Source organism: Eubalaena glacialis, chromosome 11 (assembly GCF_028564815.1).
Source record: "Eubalaena glacialis isolate mEubGla1 chromosome 11, mEubGla1.1.hap2.+ XY, whole genome shotgun sequence".
Lineage (NCBI taxonomy): Eukaryota > Metazoa > Chordata > Mammalia > Artiodactyla > Balaenidae > Eubalaena > Eubalaena glacialis.
The window spans coordinates 105,267,742-105,289,978 of record NC_083726.1 but is presented as its reverse complement, the minus strand read 5'-3'; the positions used below and the strand labels follow the sequence as shown (position 1 = coordinate 105,289,978).

The 22,237-nt window shown below is 40.1% G+C and overlaps 2 protein-coding genes across 3 annotated transcripts in view; one reads left to right on the top strand and one right to left on the bottom strand.

The window, feature by feature from the left end:
• Positions 1-4,852, top strand: part of ATF7IP (activating transcription factor 7 interacting protein) — a 123,918-nt gene extending 119,066 nt beyond the window's left edge. For both annotated transcript variants that reach the window (XM_061205118.1, XM_061205119.1), the window contains exon 15: positions 250-4,852. In XM_061205118.1, the coding sequence (XP_061061101.1) occupies positions 250-672 (423 nt within the window). In that variant the 3' untranslated portion in view covers positions 673-4,852. The remainder of the gene's footprint in view (positions 1-249) is intronic.
• Positions 4,853-5,581: 729 nt separating this feature from the next.
• PLBD1 (phospholipase B domain containing 1) overlaps positions 5,582-22,237 on the bottom strand; it is a 52,967-nt gene continuing 36,311 nt past the window's right edge. The window contains exons 6-10 of the mRNA XM_061206502.1: positions 13,474-13,674; positions 13,228-13,368; positions 8,671-8,856; positions 7,883-7,989; positions 5,582-5,836 (exon numbers count right to left, since the gene is read on the bottom strand). Of these exons, the coding sequence (XP_061062485.1) occupies positions 5,669-5,836; positions 7,883-7,989; positions 8,671-8,856; positions 13,228-13,368; positions 13,474-13,674 (803 nt within the window). The 3' untranslated portion in view covers positions 5,582-5,668. The remainder of the gene's footprint in view (positions 5,837-7,882; positions 7,990-8,670; positions 8,857-13,227; positions 13,369-13,473; positions 13,675-22,237) is intronic.

Here is a 22,237-nt window from a genome sequence, read left to right as displayed (position 1 = left end):
TTACCAAGGAAAACCGTATTTTAGACCTCGAACGTAGAGTGGGAGGAACCTTAGCTCTCATCGTGCGGGGCGTGACTGGTTACAAATCATCAACTAGAACTTGCCAGAAATGGCATGGGGTCTGGTGTCTCCCAGGGTCCTTGGTGTAAGGTGAAGCCCCTCTAAATGGTCTCTAGGATGCTGTGCTCTGCCCTCAGCAGCGGCCCTCTTTGTGGCCATTATAAACCGGCGTGCCTCTTCTTCCTCTAGGAGCCCCCCTCACGCCCTGTGCACCCGGCGCCCTTACCAGAAGCCCCGCAGCCGCAGCGCCTGCCCCCGGAGGCCGCCAGCACATCGCCGCCTCAGAAGCCACACTTGAAGTTAGCCCGGGTGCAGAGTCAAAACGGCATTGTGCTGTCCTGGAGTGTCCTTGAGGTGGATAGAAGCTGTGCCGCCGTTGACAGCTACCATCTGTATGCTTACCACGAGGAACCCAGTGCCACTGTGCCCTCACAGTGGAAGAAGATTGGAGAAGTAAAGGCACTTCCCTTGCCCATGGCATGCACTCTCACCCAGTTTGTATCTGGCAGCAAATACTACTTTGCAGTACGAGCCAAGGATATTTATGGACGTTTTGGACCTTTCTGTGATCCTCAGTCAACGGATGTGATCTCTTCTTCCCAGAGCAGTTAAACCTTGGAGCCTTTATCTCTTCTTCTTTCAAAAGTTCCACTTTTGGGTCTCGCTTTAATCTTGTGCATGATACCCATTGTAAAATCCACACTGTGCAAGATTTCTTGGACAGATGTGTATATACACTACATTGGTTTATAATCAGAATAAACTCAGCCCATAAAGCAGAATCTTTTCCTGAACAATTCAAGCTTCAGGGTTTTGAAATGTAAATGTGCACCTTGCTTTAGTTTTGAGGCTGGGGTATATGTGTGGGTGTTTGTGCTTTTCTGTATTTATATGTTTATTGCAGTGGAATCTCCCATTTTCATTCTCAAATTTACCTCTCCAGTGTGAAGTAAGTAGATCAAAGGATTTGAGGTATGTATCTGGCATGATTCTGCTTCTCAGAGATCTGTAGGTTCATAGATAAATGATTTAAACTGAATCTAAATGGAACCCAAAGAAAAAATAAAAAGCAAAATGGTTAAATAGTATAAAATAGGTTAATTTGAACACAGGAAAGGATCTGTTCATCTTTTCTTTTGTCTCTTCTGGGTTGTCAGTTAGATGAAAAAGACCTGCAATGGGCCCTCTCTTTTCTAATCTGGTTTTTCCATTTATTTTGTGCCTTAAAGATTAACGACAAAAGTAAACAGGGCCATTTGTCCATTATTATTTACTCTTCCCTGACAGCCTTTCACCCTCATTTCTCCTTTATCTCCCCTAAACGTAGCACATCTCCTTCAAGTAAATTTTAGACCAAGCCTTTTATAAATAGTCTCATCAGTGACATCACTACATTTAACTCCAAAAATTTGACTTGCTCTTTTCTTCCAAGAATATAAATGCTTTTTATTTTTGGACCACGTTGTGTAAGAAAATTTTCCTTCAAATATATTTTGGTATCTGTGTTGCACAAGGTTTTAGAGATGATGAAAGCAATTCTAGTTTACCTTATCACCCAAAGCATAGTATTCTTTCAAAGGAAGTAAATAGTGAAATTCACAAAATACAGTGAGTAAACTATCAAAGGGAAAGCTCCATTTCTTCTTTATTCTTCTATCATTCTTCCTGTCTTAATCTTTTAACTTTGTTTTGATGGTGCTAAGTTTTGTCTGATTTACCGTATGTCAGCTTTGGATAGGATTTTAGAGTATATCCTTTGGAGTCATTTAATGTAACAATTAGATATAACTTCTGTGCATCTCTGTTCTTCTTCAAAGTTTTAATCAAGTTCAGCTTAGGTCATGGATTTTCATTATGAGTGCCAGCTATACGTGGTATCAGGTACGTGTTTGAGTGTCGATAGCTTAAGACACGAGAGCTGGTGTAATTTGGGGGGTGAGAGTGTGGTTGGTCATACTTGGAAAGGAATTTGTGGAGTTTGTGAAACAAATTTTCAAGTCATCTTCCCATATCATATTTGAATTCATACTCCTACCTTCTTAAATAAGTTAGTCATTAATTTTTCCTGGAATTATAAGCGGGAGCTATGGCTTCAATATTAATGCTGCTTTGTTTGCAACTTCGATGGCTTGTAATAAGGAAGCATTCTTGTTGTAAAGAAACTCTTTAGAGACTTTTACCAGTCAGTGTACTGTCATGTTGGGTGTGAAGTTTGATTGATGCTGAAGAAAGCCTACAGATTGCCAAAAGTAAATCCAAAATCTTCCTTTTGCTTTCAGAAAATGAGACCACAATGAGAATTAAAGTTTCCACTAATCGTATTTGCCAACCAACTATGTAGACGTTACTCATTCTAGGACTAATGATGATGGTAAAGAAGTTGCCAATGTCATGCCAATGAAAAATTTTAAAGGGAGAAATTGATGATCTTCTAGATGTGTGTGAGCACCTATCTTATATCTGCATGTATGTATGTTTTTACCTGCAATGGTTGCAGTGTTGATTATGTGTTCAAGATCATTCCTGTCTACAGAATAGAAAGCCCACGTTCAAAATTGTTCTTTATTGACCGGTTTTGTGGTCACTTGATAATAATTTGCTTACCTAGCCTAGAAAGGTTCCCTTGGTGAACGTTTTTTATTTATATTCACTAATCCTTTTTTTTTTTTTTTAAAGTGTTCATAGCATTATATAATCAGGTGAAGAAAGCCCAGTAGAATGAAAATATTATTTTAGCCTATATTGTGTCATTTCTGTCAGAGAAAAAAAATACTTAAATAGTAACCCTAAAAATAGATTTTCTACAGTAAAATAAAACTGTTTATTACAGGTGGTGGAGGGAAGGTACAAAGAGAAATTGTGATTATTTGAGGGAAAAGATATTATAAGATGGTCTCCTTCAGTTAGCCTGCCATGGGATTTATAGGCAACAGCTATATTGGAGTTACTGATGGGTGCTAGGCTAGAACTCTAGGCTTTTATTTGGGGCAGGTTTTAATGTTGAGGAGTGCTTTCTTTTTGTTTGGTTTGTTTCTTTGGGGACAGAGAATGGAGGACTCAACTAGAAATAGCTACTGGTTACAGATTTTTTTAATAGCAGTTCACACTCCATGGTACCTTTTTTTATTTCACAGTATCTTTTCACAGAGTGTTATAAACAAGCTTGATAATCCCATTTTGGGAATGCAAGTTTGCTACCTTTTTAGCCTGACAATACTTGTGTAAGTATTGCCTTATTGGAAATCCTGGAAACTTCTGATACTTCAACCTGAAATATAGGATGTTTATATGACATTCAAAGGTAATTGTGATGTTTGTTACTCTCTACTTTGCACTTTGTCAGAGTAATCTTCACCCTGTTTTAAGTGTAAGCCTCACATTTTAAAATTATGTTCTTGCCAGTAAATTTATAAATTACATACAAAGACATCTGTTGTTAACAGGTAACTTTATGAGGTAACTATATCCCTCTATTTCTCTGGACTCACTTTTTAAAATATGCAGAAAACTGTGTGCTGTTTAACACAGTAGAAGTTTATGAGAGAAGTGAAGAGTAGAGCTTTCTTCCTTGAGAAGTGAGTGTTTATTGGGATACCATTTGCCTCACAGAGAGGTGTTCCCCACTCTCCTGACCCCCATTGCCAGATAGTAAATGAAAGGTTTAATTGAAAAAAATGACCTAAAGCAAGGAGCTTGGAATCTTAGGACCATCTGTCAGCAGAGCTCCTTAGCGGGCCACACCGTACTGTTCTCTTGCGCTATGGGATTAAGTGTTAACGTAGTTTTTTTTTGTTTGCTCTTTTGCTTGCATTTTCAAAATGATCATTTATGCAGCAAGGTGTTAATACTGCATACACTTTTGTCTTGTTCTGCGAATTTTCCAGTACTGTACAAGATTAACAAAATAATGCCTCTGGTATCCTCCTCTCTCACTTTCATACACTGTGATCTTAGCACAGTAGGTTACGGCAAACACTTCCAGGTGTTTTCCGGGACTTTCCTTCTTGGGCTATTTCAGTATCTTATGATTTATTCATTACTTTAGCTTTATCATTGGCCTGTTTTATTTTAATTTCCAGAAAAACCATGTCCCAGTATTAGATTATTGAAAATAACTCTATCTAAAACCAATGTATGATTCTGCCTGCCTTACTATTTACTGGGCAAATGATGCCCCCTCCCCTTTTCTAAAATTTTGGGACAAAAAAAAAAAAAAAAGATTAGAACAATTCCTATAAGGTGTTTTGTTAGTGCGGCAGGTTTATCCAATTCCTAAAACTTATTCCCCTTGAGCCAGCCAGTGGGGAGGAATAGGATGATACAAACACATGCTTTGTCTTCTGGTCAAATTATTTTATCGTGCTAAGTAAGTTTTTCATTTTTTTTTTATTTGTAGAGTCAGTTAATACCCATCATTTATATTTAATTGCGATCTTTTAAAAAAATTTTGTTTGTAAATAAGGTAACTGGGCAATCAAACACCTTTTGGGAAATCCTGGCTTTAGTGTTTTATCAACCATTTCAAAATTAAATATAAAAATAATTCCTTTGTAGTAAACTTGCATCCTGATTTTTCTTTATTGCAGTTGAAAGTGTAAATAATAAGACAATGTAAGACCTTCCTAATGTCTAATAGAAACTGGGCTGTAGCAAGTTGCCCTATTTTTATTAGGTTTTGAAGGTTTTTGTGGGGTTTTTCTTTTTTAAATGTACAGTAGAGTGTTGTCTGTATAAGTGTTAACTATAGTGGGATTTTGTTCAGCAAGCCTGAAATTTATACTTTGAAATAAACTACTGGGTTTTTAACATCCTGTGTACTCTGATTCATTCTGATTATTCTCAGCCCTTGTGGTTTTTTTTTTCTTTTGGGAGTCTTTCACCTTGTTAAGAGTCACTGTTACACTGTTCAGTATGGTTTGTTTAACTTAACTTGACAGTATCACGGTACTCAAACCACATACAGTTCTCCAGCTTTGAAAGAAAAGTTTGTTATGCAGAGTTGCTCCCAGATTAGATATGCTGCTTTTAACTAATGGGAGGCAACATTAAAATTTGCTATATTATGTGCCTATCCTGTGCCAGAAAAAGACTCAGCTGTTGATTCTTAATGACCAGAAAAAGAACACTATTGGAGTATTCCTGTTGGAGGTCCCACCACCCCCTAGGGCTTTGTCATTAAGCACATCCAGCTGGGAGAAGGGGAAAGAGCACGAGGAGTACAGGCTGTTAGGGGCCAGGCCTGGAAAGAGTCCACTCGCGAGAACTCTGCCACGTGGCACAGCTGCCCGAGGGAGCCTGGGAGGTGTGGTCTGCGGGGCCAGGCTTAAAAGCAGAGCATGGATTTTGGTGAGCGAGGGAGCAGTTTCTACCATACTTTGTTGTGTATAAGCTTGTGTGCTGAAACGGTACTGTCATTTATCACATGTAATGTTTTCTTCTACAGTGCTCCACCCTATAGTAAATGCTTGTTTTAAAAATGACAAAATTGGCAGTGAAAAATGAAAGTGATAGACTGGATTGAATATATTTTATTAAGACTAATTCTGAATGGGAAAACATAGTTAAAATAGTGCCCTTGGTATCTCATCTCCCTCCATTTTATGTCAAGTTACAAAATTGGTTTCATGGTAATAAAATCAAAGTTGTAGGCCTCTGGCATGCCCTCATGGAGAGTTTTGTTGAAACGGCTCCAGTGAAAAACAGGGAGGCCGCCTTGTACTGTGGGCCCACTAATGGCATAGGCTGTGTACTCGGATGCCAGGTAGATGTCTGCCACCTGCAAAGAGAGAAGAGGGGGACCTTTTAGGAAACCACTGGGAAAACGCTAGACTACGTCCCTGCTGTGGCTGTTGTTCCTGCTGTTTGTCCAAAGTCACAATATCAGCTCCCCTTAAAATAAAATCTTGCAAGCTTCCACAATAATGCTCTTCTGTTTCCATTTGGCATTCAAATGTGCACTGACTAGTAGAAGTGTGTTAAATTAACCGCCAAAAGTGTGAGATCTGGAATCAGGTTACTCATGTTTGGAATTCTAGCTCCAAAATGTATTTTGACTCCGTTTTCTCATTTGTAAAAGTAAACTAATAACCCTGCTTCATAGAAGAGTTGTCATAAGGATTAATGAGAGCAAATACTTGAAGCAGTGCCTAGAATAGATTAATTCCTCAGTAAAAGTTGTTATTAATCAGGGCACTAACGAGTATTGAAGTAGAAGGAACTCGATAAAAAGTGAGGTCCGTGTCTTAAAAACACTTGAACATTGGGTAGCAGCAGATCTTAAGCTTAGAGGGGAAAGCAGGAAATGTCTCATAACTTCTGATTTCCCTCATATTCAAAATGGCTCAAGAGAAATGATATTTTTAAAGTATAAGCTTCAACAGAGACTTTTTTGATGAAAACTTGGCAGGCTCTTGTCTCCTGAAAAAAGTAAAATTTGGCAGATGGAAGCTTGGCTTGGGTTCTCCCCAGTTCAAGTAATTCTCTTTGTGTGTTCTGGAATGGTTATAACACTTTTCACACACTTTACTGAATGTCTGCAAATACCATTAAAAAGAAATAAATACAAAAGCATTCACTGGGGCTTCATGTGTGCCAGGCTCGCTACATCCACTAAATTTTTCTTACACAGCATTTTGAGAGTCATTAAGGCTAAAGCTTGGCTCAAACTATTCTAAAGCATCTTCTGTTTAGACATTAAGCTGATAGAAAAAAATAATGTACGGGGGGGGGTTGGCATTCTTACAGTTATTAGAGAGCTTCAGATAGAACAGTTAACTCCGCTTGTAACAGATTTCTTCCAGAATTTAGGACTGGAGATGCAAATGAAAAGACACATGCCCAAGCCAAAAGTGCAAAAGGATGTGGTAGAATGATTCCTTCCACCAACTAGATGGCTAACTCACAACCTTGGACATCCCAAATCCAGTAGTGTGCTGGTAAATTTTTAACTAACTAGCTCTCTGAGGGAAAAAGACCCCAATTTGTAGTGTTTGCTGATTTCCATGATGTAAATGTTCCACCACTTCAAGCTATCAACATGGTGTCAGCTATTTTCACAACTGGTTCTCACAAGCCTATATGAGTGGGCTTCAGCCCCACTGCAAACTTTTTATTAGCTATATTGTGAGACACATTACAGCACTTAACAATTCTAGCATAGTGAAAACTCTTTATTGCTTGAGCATCTGGTCCAATACTTGTTCCTTCAGCTACATTCAGTTCCTGTTTAACGTGAAATCACACTGCTCTCAATATGTTCTCTGGACTTTGGGCCGGTCTGGTAAAACGTAAAACCTCCACAGCATCACCGTCATCATCATCGTGATTGTGTACATTTACAAATAACCCACTAAGTACTGTTGTGAACATTTTATAGATATTAAATGTTGATTCTTCACAACAACCCTTGAGGCAAGTACTCTTATTTCCATTTTTCAGATGAGGACACAGAAGCATAAAAGACGATGTGATTTACAGCTGAGCGGCAGACCAGGAACTGGAAGTGAGGCAGTAGGGCCTACCAGCAGACTCTCTGAAGAAGCTGATTCCTGAACTGAGTTTGTGTTCAGAGACGTTATTGTGTTTTATGCCACAAAAACCTCTGCAGCTTTGCCTTTGAAAAGGCCTAGGTACTGGTGGAAATTAAATTCAAAAACCAATAGCGACTGGATGGGAGGGGAGTTTGGGGGAGAACGGATACATGTTACGTATGGCTGAGTCACTCTGCTGTGCACCTGAAACTATCGCAACATTGTTAATTGGCTATACTCCAGCATAAAACAAAAAGTTAAAAAACAAAACAAAACAACCAATAGCGTGTTACCTTGGTGTCATAGCAACCTCCAGGACTTGGATTAAGTGAGTTCAGGTCCTCACGGCAGCAGATGGTATTGCAGGGATCACCCTTACTGTAAGTATCGTTCTTGTAATCTAGGAAACAAGTGATGGGGAAAAGAGTGAGCACTGACCATTCCGAGATCCACTTATCCACAGTAAACTGGACCTGTGAAAGCCTAGACGATCAGAGAGTATACCCCAGAGACCTCCTCGGCCCAGCCTGCTCCCATATACAGAAGTCACCTCCGACTTGTACTGGGAAGAGGCAACCTCAAGTCCCCTGCTCCAGGCTCAGCCTGGTCTCAAGAACCTTGCACAGTGAAGAATGGATGGAAGAGAGGTAACAGAGGACAAATGTACATACATTTTTTTTTTTAACAAAATAAATACAAATCTGACTCGATACTGTTCATCAAAAATAAAGTGTTTACGAATAATTGTTGTTTTAGTAGCTGCTTTTCTCCTTGGAAGGAAATCTGTGTTAGGGACGGTAGGGTAAAAAAAGTACCCTACATGGGTTCTTTCTTCTGTGTTTTACATATAACTTTTTCAGTTAAAAAAATATGTAGAATCCTCTTCCCCATCATTTTTATAAAAGAGGACAAAATTCTATTTGTTGAGTATATAATATGCACAGTATCAATTGAATACTAAATAATTCAATAACTTCTTATAATTCCTTCTAGTACAGAGATGATAAAATTACATGGATTCTTTATCCATGGGGAAGAAAAGGAGTTTTGAAGAATGATTCTTGAGAAATGTGCTACGTACTGTTGTATCGCATGATATATTTCATGGATTCCATATCAGTCACTTTCCCTTGGTCACGCCGGAAGATTTTGGCTCGTGAAGCCAGATCATAAGAGTAGTCCAAACCCAGCTTCTTAACCAACATTGGATAGCCACTCCAGTTGTAGATTTTTTCATGGAAAGGAATGTTGTAGGAGGGCCAGTATCCTAATTTGGAATGGAAGGGAGGGGAGGGTGGGATGGACGGGGAGGAAGACAGAAGAGAGGGAACAAAAGAAATGTTATTCGTGGTACTTTCTTTTGAAAATTGGCACAACTGTGTAATTACAAAATGATACTACATAGAAAATAATGACTGTGAACCCTGGCAATCAAACAGATCCTTTGAAATTTACAGACTCGGTATACCTCTAGATTATTCCATTAGGGGAAGAAGAGCATCAGGATTCTTTGGGTTTTCACCCCAAATTCTTAAAGCAATCTACTAAGCAGAAGATGATCTGAATTCTAGGCTCAGGGTTGAATAACTAGACCTTAGGCAGTTAACCTCATTCCCCCAACCCCTTTTTTTAGCAGGAGGAGGGAAAGGAAGAGTTCATAATGTGAGGGGAATGGAGATGGTCTTTAAGGTTCCAGTAGGCATTTAACTCCTCTGACGCTAAACATTCATAAAGGCTCAGCTTCATTCAAAGCTTCACGGTGTGCCAGGGTCACTAGGCATCAAACATGTGACACACCTTTAGTAAAATCAACATTTCAGGAACAGCTCAGATTACAGTGGCCTAGGGTGTTGCCTATAGGACAGTCGGTCAACCTTCACCATTCAGGGATTAATTCCCACTCCCATATTCTCTTAGCCCTTGTCTGCCTTTTTCCCTTCTTACTGTTTTATAGGATCCCCTATTCGGGGGTGAAGTATTAAGAGAAAACAAATGACAAGACATTCAACCTTGCTGATTCTGGGGCACAGAGCCAGCATCAGGAAGAAGTGAGATAAAGACAACATTGAAAGTGCAGGCTAAAAGTCACATTTATTATTGCAGTATACCTAGGTTAGACAACTTGGGAGTTAGACTGCCTGGATCTTAAGCCTGGTCCTGCCATTATTAGGTATGTGACCTTACACGAATTTTTTAACCTCTCTGTGCCTCAGTGTCTTCATCTATAAAATGTGAACAATGATAGTACTTACCTTATAAGGATCATTGTGAGCGTTAAATGAGTTCAAACAGATGGAGTAGCTTACAACAGGGTCTGGTACTTGGTAAGCACTAGACGAATATTAACTTTTATAGTTATAGTTCTCTATGTGAATAGCTCAAATGAATAATAAAAATGGCTGCTTTATACGTCACATTTTCATAAAGCTTCATGATTAAAAAAGGATTTAAAATAGAGTATCTTGTATAATATCACAACCACCTGCTGATGTATAAATATTACATCCCTCCTTCTAAAGGAAGAAACAGAGGTTCAGAGAGGTCGAATGCCTTCCTTCTGACTAAAAACACCCAGGGCTTCTATCGACATATCACAGCTGCTTTCAAATACTAGGAGGTTTGCGGGACTTTTTTTTTTTTTTTTTAAATGGCTATATGATATCGCTTAATTATTTAGGAAAATCACATGTTTCTTTCTGAGCCTTTCTTCCCTTACAGTAAGATGGTAACAATACTACTTATCTGGAAATATGTTATGAAGGTCAAACAAAAGAATATAAGTAAAAGGTATGTCAAGTATATAGTAGACACTCGATGAATTTAACTCTGTGTTCTTCTTGCCTCTGGGGGAAAACAAAACAAAACAAACTACAGACAGATCAGCATCAACTTGTTTTAGTCCCAGGGTAGATTTCTTCATGGGATCTAGGAATGGGATTGCAAAGAACCTGAATCTACCATCATATAATCAGCGGCTTCCTATTATTATCAGGCTCTTAGGACCAAGTCAGACAGCTAGGTTCTCAGTTTTGAACTGCCATGCTAACCAAGTAACCACCTAATGATGTGACTTCTCAGGTGGATTTTTCCAACAAGAAGAGGAGGTAGGTCCGCTACTTGGTAGCATCTGATCTTCTTGGCAATTGAAGTTTCCACCTTAGTTAATTCTGTTTTATGCCCATTATATGCATTTAGCTGGCAGGAGCCACCCTGGAGTGAGGCGGTTCCCTCTGGGTGTCGTTACAAAATGGATTCGAGCACCTGGGAAATGAAGGACCAGCCCTGATCCCCAGGACCCAGACCTTATCTTGGTTCTGTTCCTACTCATCTCTCAGCTGATCTATTTCAACAGTTTCCTAATTCTCCTCCTGTCTCCTCTCTGACCTGTCTGTTCTCCCTTTTCAAAGACTCCAGTTTTCTAAAGGATAAAGGCTAATTTTTAGTTGTTTAAGGAACCTCCATACTGTTCTCCATAGTGGCTGTATCAATTTACATTCCCACCAACAGTGTAGGAGGCTTCCCTTTTCTCCACACCCTCGCCAGCATTTATTGTTTGTAGATTTTTTGATGTTGGACATTCTGACTGGTGTGAGGTGATAACCTCATTGTAGTTTTGATTTGCATTTCTCTAATAATTAGTGATGTTGAGCATCTTTTCATGTGCTTTTTTTGGCCATCTGTATGTCTTCTTTGGAGAAATATTTATTTAGGTCTTCTGCCCATTTTTTGATTGGGTTATTTGTTTTTTTTGATATTGAGCTGCATGAGCTGTTTGTATATTTTGGAAATTAATCCCTTGTCGGTTGCTTCGTTTGCAAATATTTTCTCCCATTCCGAGGGTGGTTTTTTTGTTTTGCTTATAGTTTCCTTTGCTGTGCAAAAGCTTTGAAGTTTAATTATATCCCATTTGTTTATTTTTATTTCCATTACTCTAGTAGGTGGGTCAAAAAAGATCTTGCTGCGATTTATGTCAAAGAGTGTTCTGCCTATGTTTTCCTCTAAGAGTTTTATAGTGTCTGGGCTTACATTTAGGTCTTTAATCCATTTTGAGTTTATTTTTGTGTATGGTGTTAGGAAGTGTTCTAATTTCATTCTTTTACATGTAGCTGTCCAGTTTTCCCAGCACCACTTATCAAAGAGAGTGTCTTTTCTCCATTTTATATTCTTGCCTCCTTTGTCGTAGATTAGGTGACCATAGGTGCATGGGTTTATCTCTGGACTTTCTATAAAGGCTAAACTGACTGCTCAGCAGGATCCAAAGGCTGTATTTTCCCCTGACTACCTATCTTCCGTGTCACAGCCTTCTCTCTAGCTGTCTTGGGCTAATAGTTTCTCCTTCACACCGCGGTCTTCATGCCTCTATTTGTTTGACCTTGTCCCGTTGTCAAATTGCTGAGCTCCTTTCTAGCCTGTAAACCTCCACGCAGACATCATCTTCTCTTTCATTTATTTAACAAACGTTCAGTGAGGACTTCTTATGTGCGCTGAGCACTACGTTCAATGCAAGGTGTTAGGACTTGCTAAGTGTCGGCAACGTGCTCAAGAATTGACAAAAATTATCTCAGTTAATTATCATGGCAACCCCGTGAAATTGCAAAGGTCCACACTCCCACATCGCAAAACTCTTGGGGGCCAGATGCGTTTCAGAATTCAGGGTTTTCCAGGTTTTAGAACAGCAATGGTGTGTAAATTACAGACGATGTTGCAGTCTCTGTGGGGAGCCCCTCATAATCAAAGACATTGATAACTCTGTAGCCTGATGTATAAATTCTCTCCAGAGGAGAGGAAATAAATAGAGACTATAAATAGTTCAAGTTAGTTTTTGCTACCGAGTGAGTTCAGATCAGGTCATATTTTGCTACCACAAGCGAGCTAGGACAAAAAACAAAGGAACAAAGAACTTTTAGTTTTAGAGTTTTGAGATTTTGTAATTACAAATAAGTGACTAGGGACCTGTACCATTACTGTCAGGTTTTACAGATGAAGAAAGCGAGGCTTGGAGAGAGTGGATAAGATTTTGAGGAACAGATAGTCAAATCAAGGCAATGTGACTCCAAAACCAGTACTTCCAACGTCTGGGCTGTGACCTTGCCCTCCAGAACCGCCTTCTCTCATCCCTCCCACTGACACGGTGCCTTCTTTAGTTTCACCACCAGGTTTGCTACACCAGAGCTTATCACTGCTCTTTGCTTTCTGGGTTCGAATAGCTTCTTTGGGTGCCTTGCTTTCCTATCAGACTGTGTGTTGGGGATTCTACATCCACGCTTTTCCAGTCCCTGGGCCAGAGTAGCACTCCCATAAATAGTTGCTGAACTAAAAGTTTTACTTGGGAACCCAGGAGAGAAGGTAATATTGGAACCATAAGTAGTCATAAGATTGTGAATGCCTGGCTTTGTCCCAGTCTACGCGTAAGAGTAGATTATGCTGTCACGCAAGAGTCTGAGGTGCAGGTTTTACATGTTGTGCTGAACCTGGTCATTCTTTCCCTGTGTGACTAGCAATGGCATTCCCCTCCTTCCTTCCCCACCATATACTCCCCCCATCATACATTCACACACCACATATTACCCATCACACACACACACACACACACACACACACACATCAGACTTCCAGATTTCTAGCATGAAGAAAATACCTGTCCGCAGAACATCAGTTTGCTCAGAATATTCTACATACGTAGGAATTTGCTCCACAATGTACAGAGTGCCTTTATCAAGGCTGTAGTTCAGATTTACCTTCTTCAGGTCCAGGACCATGTACTGATTGTTATACGTGCCTGAAATATCGGGAGACATGAAGACAGGGCATGGGTATGGCTTTACTGCTTAACTCCAGGTCTAAACGTACGTACACGCCTGAGTTATTCCGCAGGGCCACTTACCAGAGTTGTATTTTGAAAAGACCTCTGCCCACTGCTTGCCTCCGTTTGCCATCATATTGGCCACCCGGACTCTTTGCCAGGCCAGGAGAGACTGGGGTACCACGTGCTGCAGTAGGGTTTTATTATACACGCTGTTTGTGGTCTGCAGCAACACCAAACCACTGCTGAGAAGGTAAAAGTCGTCCAGAGACTCCAAAAACCCTACAGGAAACATGAATATACAAATCAACATAACACACACGCAAAATATTGAGGCATCAGTGTTAGCACAGAGCTTTGTGTACACAATGCATTTTGCAGTGTCCGTTATTATTATCCTCTCCCAGCTTTGGTTCCCCTCTCTGGCAGTTACTCAACTGCCGTTTCTAAAGGTGCCAGTGGACCTCCATCCCTGGATTTGCCATTGAAAATTTTTGATTTTATGATTTGGGATGACAAGAATACATTAAATCGGGACTATTCCAAGTTTCCAAAATGACGAACAGAGTAGATCCTCACTTGCTAGGATTTTCCAGGAGAACCTTTAATTAGGGGGAGATATTAGCAGGATTCATTGTTGGATAGTAAGAATACGGATGTCTTCTTTCTTTCTCCTTTTCTGTATTTTCCAAATTTTATGTAATGAGTCTACATAATTTTTTTAAGTAGAAAAAGTATCTACATTTATAAAAGTGAACATGGTTTTGACACTCTGGGTCAATGTGTCTTACAAATGTTGAAAAATCAGCAGAGCCACAAGTCTTTTTTTAAATAAATTTATTTATTTGTTTGTTTTTATTTTTGGCTCTGTTGGGTCTTTGTTGCTGTGCACGGGCTTTCTCTAGTTGCGGCAAGCGGGGGCTACTCTTCGTTGCGGTGCGTGGACTTCTCATTGCGGTGGCTTTTCTTGTAGAGCAAGGGCTCTAGGCGCCAGGGCTTCAGTACTTGTGGCTCGCGGGCTCTAGAGCACAGGCTCAGTAGTTGTGGCTCACAGGCTTCATTGCTCCGTGGCATGTGGGATCTTTCTGGGCCAGGGCTCAAACCCATGTCCCCTACATTGGCAGGCGGATTCTTAACCACTGCACCACCAGGGAAGTCTCTCAATGACTGTTCATTCAGCTCTTGGGCTGAGGTTGTTCTGCAGTGTTTGAACTGTACAACCATACTTGGCAGCCTTGAGCAAACTCTGGTAGAAAATCTCCATAGGATAGAACTCTGTATTTCTGGAGTGATAAACTTGCTAATTCACTCCTTATTGTAGCAGCCTCTATGGACACAAGAGGGCAGGCGTTCTTTAATATGTGTGTGTGACTAATACGAACATGAAAGGAGTAGTCTTTCATTCAAGAGCAAGACTGTTTGTTGAAGACAAAAAAAATGGAGGCCACCCAGAGTTCTGGAACAAAGAAGATAAACTGTCTTACAGAAAACTTCAGTCAAGGAATTTAATTCTATAGTTTAGAGTTTAAGATTAAAAAAAGGAAAAGGCCCAGAGAGGGGACAGAGTCCTGAAACAGTGCATTATAAGAGAAACAAATGTTCCTTGACTACGTAAAGCTGTGTTCTTGCTCTTATCTGTCACTAGCAGCTTTGGAAGGCACACTACTTTAGATCAGCGTAAAGTGAAACACTTCGGTATGAAAGCCAGCCAGCAAATAACATTTCATAGTAAGCTTCTTGCTAAATTTAATTAAGAAATAAGAGAACCCTTACAGTTCATAAAGCATCTTTCAGGACCTAAAAAATATGTAACCACTTGAATTGTAAACATTAACAATGACCACTTTCCTCTGATTCCATTTAGATCTGTTGCTTAGTACAACACAGAAAAGTTTACCCTTATTATCCTATCAAGTGTATTTAAAATGTGCCCATTTGGAAGAGTGACATCAACATCATGGGGGGGTGTGAGACACTCCCTTTGTCTCTCCCCTTCCATCTACGACCAGTAAAACATCCATAACTCAACAAACGTTCCTCGGCCCGACACAGCAGCATGCTGGAGGGTTCCACACATCTGTCATCTAAGGGTGCGTGGCCTGGAACACATAAAGCAGGCGGAACCAGAGGGACGGTGAAGGCAGTGCCTGCCATCTCCGTGCCCCAGGTGGCATTGTCAGCAACACCGGCAGCAGCAAGGAACCAACAACCCTGGAGACAGAAATAGTGACAAGGAGGGCACCAGGCGACACCTCTGACACAGACAGTGAAGGGTGGAAGGTGCCAGCTCCCAAAAATAACCAGAGGCAGCGCGGGTAAGAGAAACCAAAAACGTGTGCTATAGCGCCACCTACTGGGAAACAAAAGAAAGGCATCTAATTACTAACCTATTGAATAGCTACAATCAAGTGAGGGGAAAAAAAAAAAAAGCTTTACCTAAAGAAACATGTTCACCACTTCAAATGCACTGGCAGAGGAGCACTCATCAAGCCCATGAAGAACCATGGTAACACAGTACCACAAAAAGAAAATGACAGTCCTCCAGAAACCAAATTTAAAGTCATGGAATGTTGTGATCTGATAGAGAATTCAAAATAGCTGTCATGAAGATACTCAACCAGCTACAAGAAAACTTTGAAAGGCAGTTCAATGAGCTCAGGAATGAAATTAATGAACAGAAGGAATACTTTACCAAAGAGATTGAAATTCGAAAAAAGCACCAAACAGGAATTCTGGGGCTGAAGAACTCAATAAATGAGATGAAGAATGCATTAGAAAGCACTGGAAATAGAGCAGACCACATGGAAGAGAGAATTAGTGAGCTTAAAGATGGAAATCTAGAAATGATACAGGGAGAAGAGGAGAGTGAATTAAGATCTAAAAAGTAAAGAAATCCTACAGAACTATCTGACTCTTTTAGGAAGGGCATCATTAGGGTAATGGGTATCCCAGAAGGAGAAGGGAGAGTGAAGAGCGCAGAGGGTTTATTTAAAGAAATAATAGCTGAGGACTTCCCAAAACTGGGGAGGGAACTGGATGGAGAAGTCCACGAAGCCAAGAGAACTTCTAATTACCTCAATACAAAAAAACCTTCTTCAAGACACAGTGTATTAAAACTGTCAAAAGTCAATGACAAAAAAGAATATTCTAAAGGCAGCCAGGGAAAAAAGGATGGTAACCTACAAAGGAATCCCCATCAGTCTATCAGCAGATTTCTCAGCAGAAACTCTGCAGGCCAGGAGAGAGTGGAATGACATACTCGAAATACTGAAAGATAAAAACCATCACCCAAGAATACTCTATCCAGCAAAGTTATCCTTCACATATGAAGGAGAAATAAAGACGTTCCCAGACGAACAAAAGCTGACTGAGCTCATCAACATTAGATGCGCCTTAAAAGAAACGTTGAAAGAAGCTCTTCTACCTGAAATGAAAAGGCAAAAGTACTGTACACACAAGCTTGAGTAAAATGGTAAATGGACAGACAGAATAAAAAAATTGCAACTTATTCTATATCAGAATAGGTTGTTAAAAACTTAATTACAGCATAAAGATTAAAGGGAAAAAAGCAGTAAAAATAACTCTAGCTACTTTAATTTAGTAACGAACAACACAAAAAGGAATAATTTAAGACAACAAAAACGTAAAAAGGGAAGAGGAAAAGGAGGAAACCCATGTAGGCAAATGAAGATAAGATACTACTATCAGCAGAAAAAGAACAATTTTATCCATGATAGGTTTCATACAAATCTCATGGTAACCACAAACCATAAATCTAGAGCAGAGAGAGGAAACATAAGAACAAGAGGAAATTGGGAAAAACATCATAGAAAACCACCATACTAAAATGGCAGACAGAAACACAAGGAAAAAGGAACAATGGAGGGAAGCAGCCGCATAGCACAGGGAGATCAGCTCAGGGCTTTGTGACCACCTAGAGGGGTGGGATAGGGACGGTGGGAGGGAGACGCAAGAGGGAGGAGATATGGGGATATATGTATACGTATGGCTGATTCACTTTGTTATACAGCAGAAACTAACACACCATTGTAAAGCAATTATACTCCAATAAAGATGTTAAAAAAAAAAAAGGAACAATGGAGATACAGAGCGACCAGAAAATAAAAGATAAAATGGCAGTTCTAAGTCCTCATCTATCAACGATCACCTTAAATGTGAATAGATTGAATTTACCAATCAAAAGACACAGAATAACTGGATGGATTAGAAAATAAGACCCAACTATATGCTGCCTCCAGGAGACTCATCTCAGCTTTAAAGAGAAACATAGGCTCAAAGTGAAGGAATGGAAGTCGATACTCCAAGCAAATGACAGCCAAAAGAAAGTGGGTGTAGCCATTCTCACATGGGAAAAAATAGACTTCAAGGCAAAAATGGCAGCAAGAGACAAAGATGGACATTAAGTAATGGTAAAGAGGACAATTCGTCAAGAAGACATAACAGTTATTAATATATATTGACCTAACATAGGAGCACCAAAATATATAAAGCAATTAATAACATACCTAAAGGGAGACAACAAAATAATAGTAGGTGATTTTAATACCCCACTTACATCAGTGTATTAGAGCATCCAGACAGAAAGTCAACAAGGAAACAGCAGCCTTAAATGAACCTTAGACCAGATTGATTTGATAGACATATATAAAACATTCTATCCAAATGCAGCCAAATACACACTATTCTCAAGTGCACATGGAACATTCTCAGGGATAGACCATATGTTGGGACACAAAACAAGTCTCAATAAATTTAGGAAGATTAAAATCATACCAAGCATCTTTTCCAATCAAAATGGTGTGAAACTAGAGATCAACTACAAGAAGAAAGCCAGAAATATCACAAATATGTGGCAAGTAGGCAACATGCTACTGAACAATTATTGGGTCAACAAAGATATCAAAGGAGAAATGAAAAAAAATTAGAGACAAATGAAAATGGAAATATGGCTTACCAAAATCTATGGGATGAAGCAAAAGCAGTATCAAGAGGGAAGATTCTAGTAATACTGTAAATGGCAATATTTCTTTTTTATGGCTGAGTAACATTCCATCATATATGTGTGCATGTGTGTATGTGTGTGTGTGTATATATATATATGTCCCACATCTTCTTCTTTATCCATTTATCTGTTTATGGACACTTCCATATCTTGACAATTGTAAATAATGCTGCTATGAACATTGGAGGGCATGTATATTTTCAAGTTAGTGTTTTTGTTTTTTTTGATATATACCCAGGAATGGAATTGCTGGGTCATACAGTAGTTCTATTTTTAAGTTTTTAAGAAACCTCCATACTGTTTTCCACAGTGACTGCACCAATTACATTCCCACCAACAATGTACAAGGGTTCCCTTTCTCCACATCCTCACCAACATTTGTCATTTGTGTTCTTTTTGATGATGCCATTCTGACATCTACATAAAAGTACTAGGAAAAAACATAGTAATAAAAAAAAACAAAAACCACTGATAAAAGGGGTGAGAGTGGGCATCCTTGTCTTGTTCCTGATCTTAGAGGACATGCTTTCAGCTTTTCACCATTGAATATGATGTTAGCTGTGGGTTTGTCATATATGGCCCTTATTATGTTGAGGTATGTTCCCTCTATGCCCACTTTCTGGAGGGTTTTTATCATAATGGATGTTGAATTTTGTCAAAAGCTTTTTCTGCATCCACTCTTGCCACTCTTATTCAACATAATATTGGAAGTCCTAGCCAGATCAATTAAGCAAGAAAAAGAAATAAAAGGCATCCAAAATGGAAAGGAAGAAGTAAAGCTGTCACTGTTTGCAGATGACATGATACTATGTATAGAAAACCCTAAAGGCATCACCTAAAAACTATTAGAAATAATAAATGAATACAGTCAAGTTTCAGGGTACTAAATCAGTATAAAAAAATCTGTTGTGCAGAAAGAGAAATTATGAAATCAATTCCATTTATAATTGCATCAAAAAGAATAAAATCCCTAAGAATAAATTCAAGCATGGAGATGAAAGACCTGTATACTGCAAACTATAAGACATTGTTGAAAGAAATTGAAGATGACACAAATGGAAAGATATTCTGTGCTCATTGACTGAAAGAATTAACATTGTTAAAATGTCCATATTACTTAAAGCAATCTATGGATTCAGTACATTCCTTATCAAAATTCCAATGACAGCAAGATGGCGGAAGAGTAAGACGCGGAGATCACCTTCCTTCCCACAGATACAGTAGAAATACATCTACACGTGGAACTGCTCCTACAGAACACCCACTGAACGCTAGCAGAAGACGTCAGACCTCCCAAAAGGCAAGAAAATCCCCACGTACTTGGGTAGGGCAAAAGAAAAAAGAAATAACAGAGACAAAAGAATAGGGACGGGACCTGCACCAGTGGGAGGGAGCTGTGAAGGAGGAAAGGTTTCCACACACTAGGAAGCCCCTTCGTGGGCAGAGACTGCGTGTGGCAGAGGGGGGAAGCTTCAGAGCCACGGAGGAGAGCGCAGCCACAGGGGTGCGGAGGGCAAAGCGGAGAGATTCCCACACAGAGGATCGGCGCCGAGCAGCACTCACCAGCCCGAGAGGCTTGTCTGCTCACCCGCCGGGGCGGGCGGGGGCTGGGAGCTGAGGCTCGGGCTTTGGTGCTAGCCGGGAGGGAGTCCGGGAAAAAGACTGCAGCTGCCGAAGAGGCAAGAGACTTTTTCTTGCCTCTTTGTTTCGCGGCGCGCAAGGAGAGGGGCTTCAGAGCGCTGCTTAAACGAACTCCAGAGACGGGCGCGAGCCGCGGCTATCAGCGCGGACCCCAGAGACGGGCGCGAGCCGCGGTTATCAGCGCGGACCCCAGAGACGGGCATGAGACGCTAAGGCTGCTGCTGCCGCCACCAAAAAGCCTGTGGGCGAGCACAGGTCATTCTCCACATCGCCCCTCCCGGGAGCCTGTGCAGCCCGCCACGGCCAGGCTCCCGTGATCCGGGGACAACTTCCCCGGGAGAGCGCACGGCGCGCCTCAGGCTGCTGCAACGTCACGCCGGCTTCTGCCGCCGCAGGCTCGCCCCGCCTCCTCCGTACCGCTCCCTCCCCCCGGCCTGACTGAGCCAGAGCCGCCGAATCAGCTGCTCCTTTAACCCCGTTCTGTCTGGGCGGGGAACAGACGCCCTCAGGCGACCTACATGCAGAGGCGGGTCCAAATCCAAAGCTGAACCCCGGGAGCTGTACGAACAAAGAAGAGAAAGGGAAATCTCTCCCAGCAGCCTCAGAAGCAGCGGATTGAAGCTCCACAAACAACTTGATGTGCCTGCATCTGTTGAATACCTGAATAGACAACGAATCATCCCAAATTTAGGAGGTGGACTTTGGGAGCAGGATATATTAATTTTTCCCCTTTTCCTTTTTTTGTGAGTGTATATGTGTATGCTTCTGGGTGAGATTTTGTCTGTATAGCTTTGCTCTCACCGTTAGTCCTAGGGTTAGGTCTGTCCTTTTTTTTTTTTTTAACTTAAAAATTTTTTTTTCCCTAATAAATGTTTTCTTAATAATTTTTTCCTTATTTTCTATTTTTAAAAAATTAAAAAAAAATTTTTAATAAGTTTTTTCATATTTTTTATTTTAAAAAATTAAAAAAATTTTTTTCTTAATAAATTTTTTAATAATTTTTTTCTTACTTTTTATTATAAAATATTAATAAATTTATTTTAAAAAATTAAAAAAAATTTTTTCTTAATTTATTCTTAATAATTTTTTTTCTTATTTTTTATTATAATAGCTTTATTTTATTTTATTTTATTTTATCCTCTTTCTTTCTTTCTTTCTATTTTTTCTCCCTTTTATTCTGAGCCGTGTGGATGACAGGCTCTTGGTGCTCCAGCCAGGCATCAGGGCTGTGCCTCTGAGGTGGGAGAGCCAACTTCAGGACACTGGTCCACAAGAGACCTCCCAGCTCCACGTAATACCAAATGGCAGAAATCTCTCAGAGATCTCCATCTCAATATCAAGACCCAGCTTCACTCAACAACCAGCAAGCTACATTGCTGGACACCCTATGCCAAACAACTAGCAAGACAGGAACACAGCCCCATCCATTAACAGAGAGGCTGCCTAAAATCATAATAAGGCCACAGACACCCCAAAACACACCACCAGACGTGGACGTGCCCACCAGAAAGACAAGATCCAGCCTCATCCACCAGAACACGGGCACTAGTTCCCTCCACCAGGAAACCTACACAACCCACTGAACCAACCTTAGCCACTGGGGACAGATACCAAAAACAACGGGAACTACGAACCTGCAGCCTGTGAAAAGGAGACCCCAAACACAGTAAGATAAGCAAAATGAGAAGACAGAAAAACACACAGCAGATGAAGGAGCAGGGTCAAAACACACCAGACCTAACAAATGAAGAGGAAATAGGTAGTCTACCTGAAAAAGAATTCAGAATAATGATAGTAAGGATGATCCAAAATCTTGGAAATAGAATAGACAAAATGCAAGAAACATTTAACAAGGACATAGAAGAACTAAAGAGGAACCAAGCAACGATGAAAAGCACAATAAATGAAATTAAAAATACTCTAGATGGGATCAATAGCAGAATAACTGAGGCAGAAGAACGGATAAGTGACCTGGAAGATAAAATGGTGGAAATAACTACTGCAGAGCAGAATAAAGAAAAAAGAATGAAAAGAACTGAGGACAGTCTCAGAGACCTCTGGGACAACATTAAACGCACCAACATTCGAATTATAGGGGTCCCAGAAGAAGAAGAGAAAAAGAAAGGGACTGAGAAAATATTTGAAGAGATTATAGTTGAAAACTTCCCTAATATGGGAAAG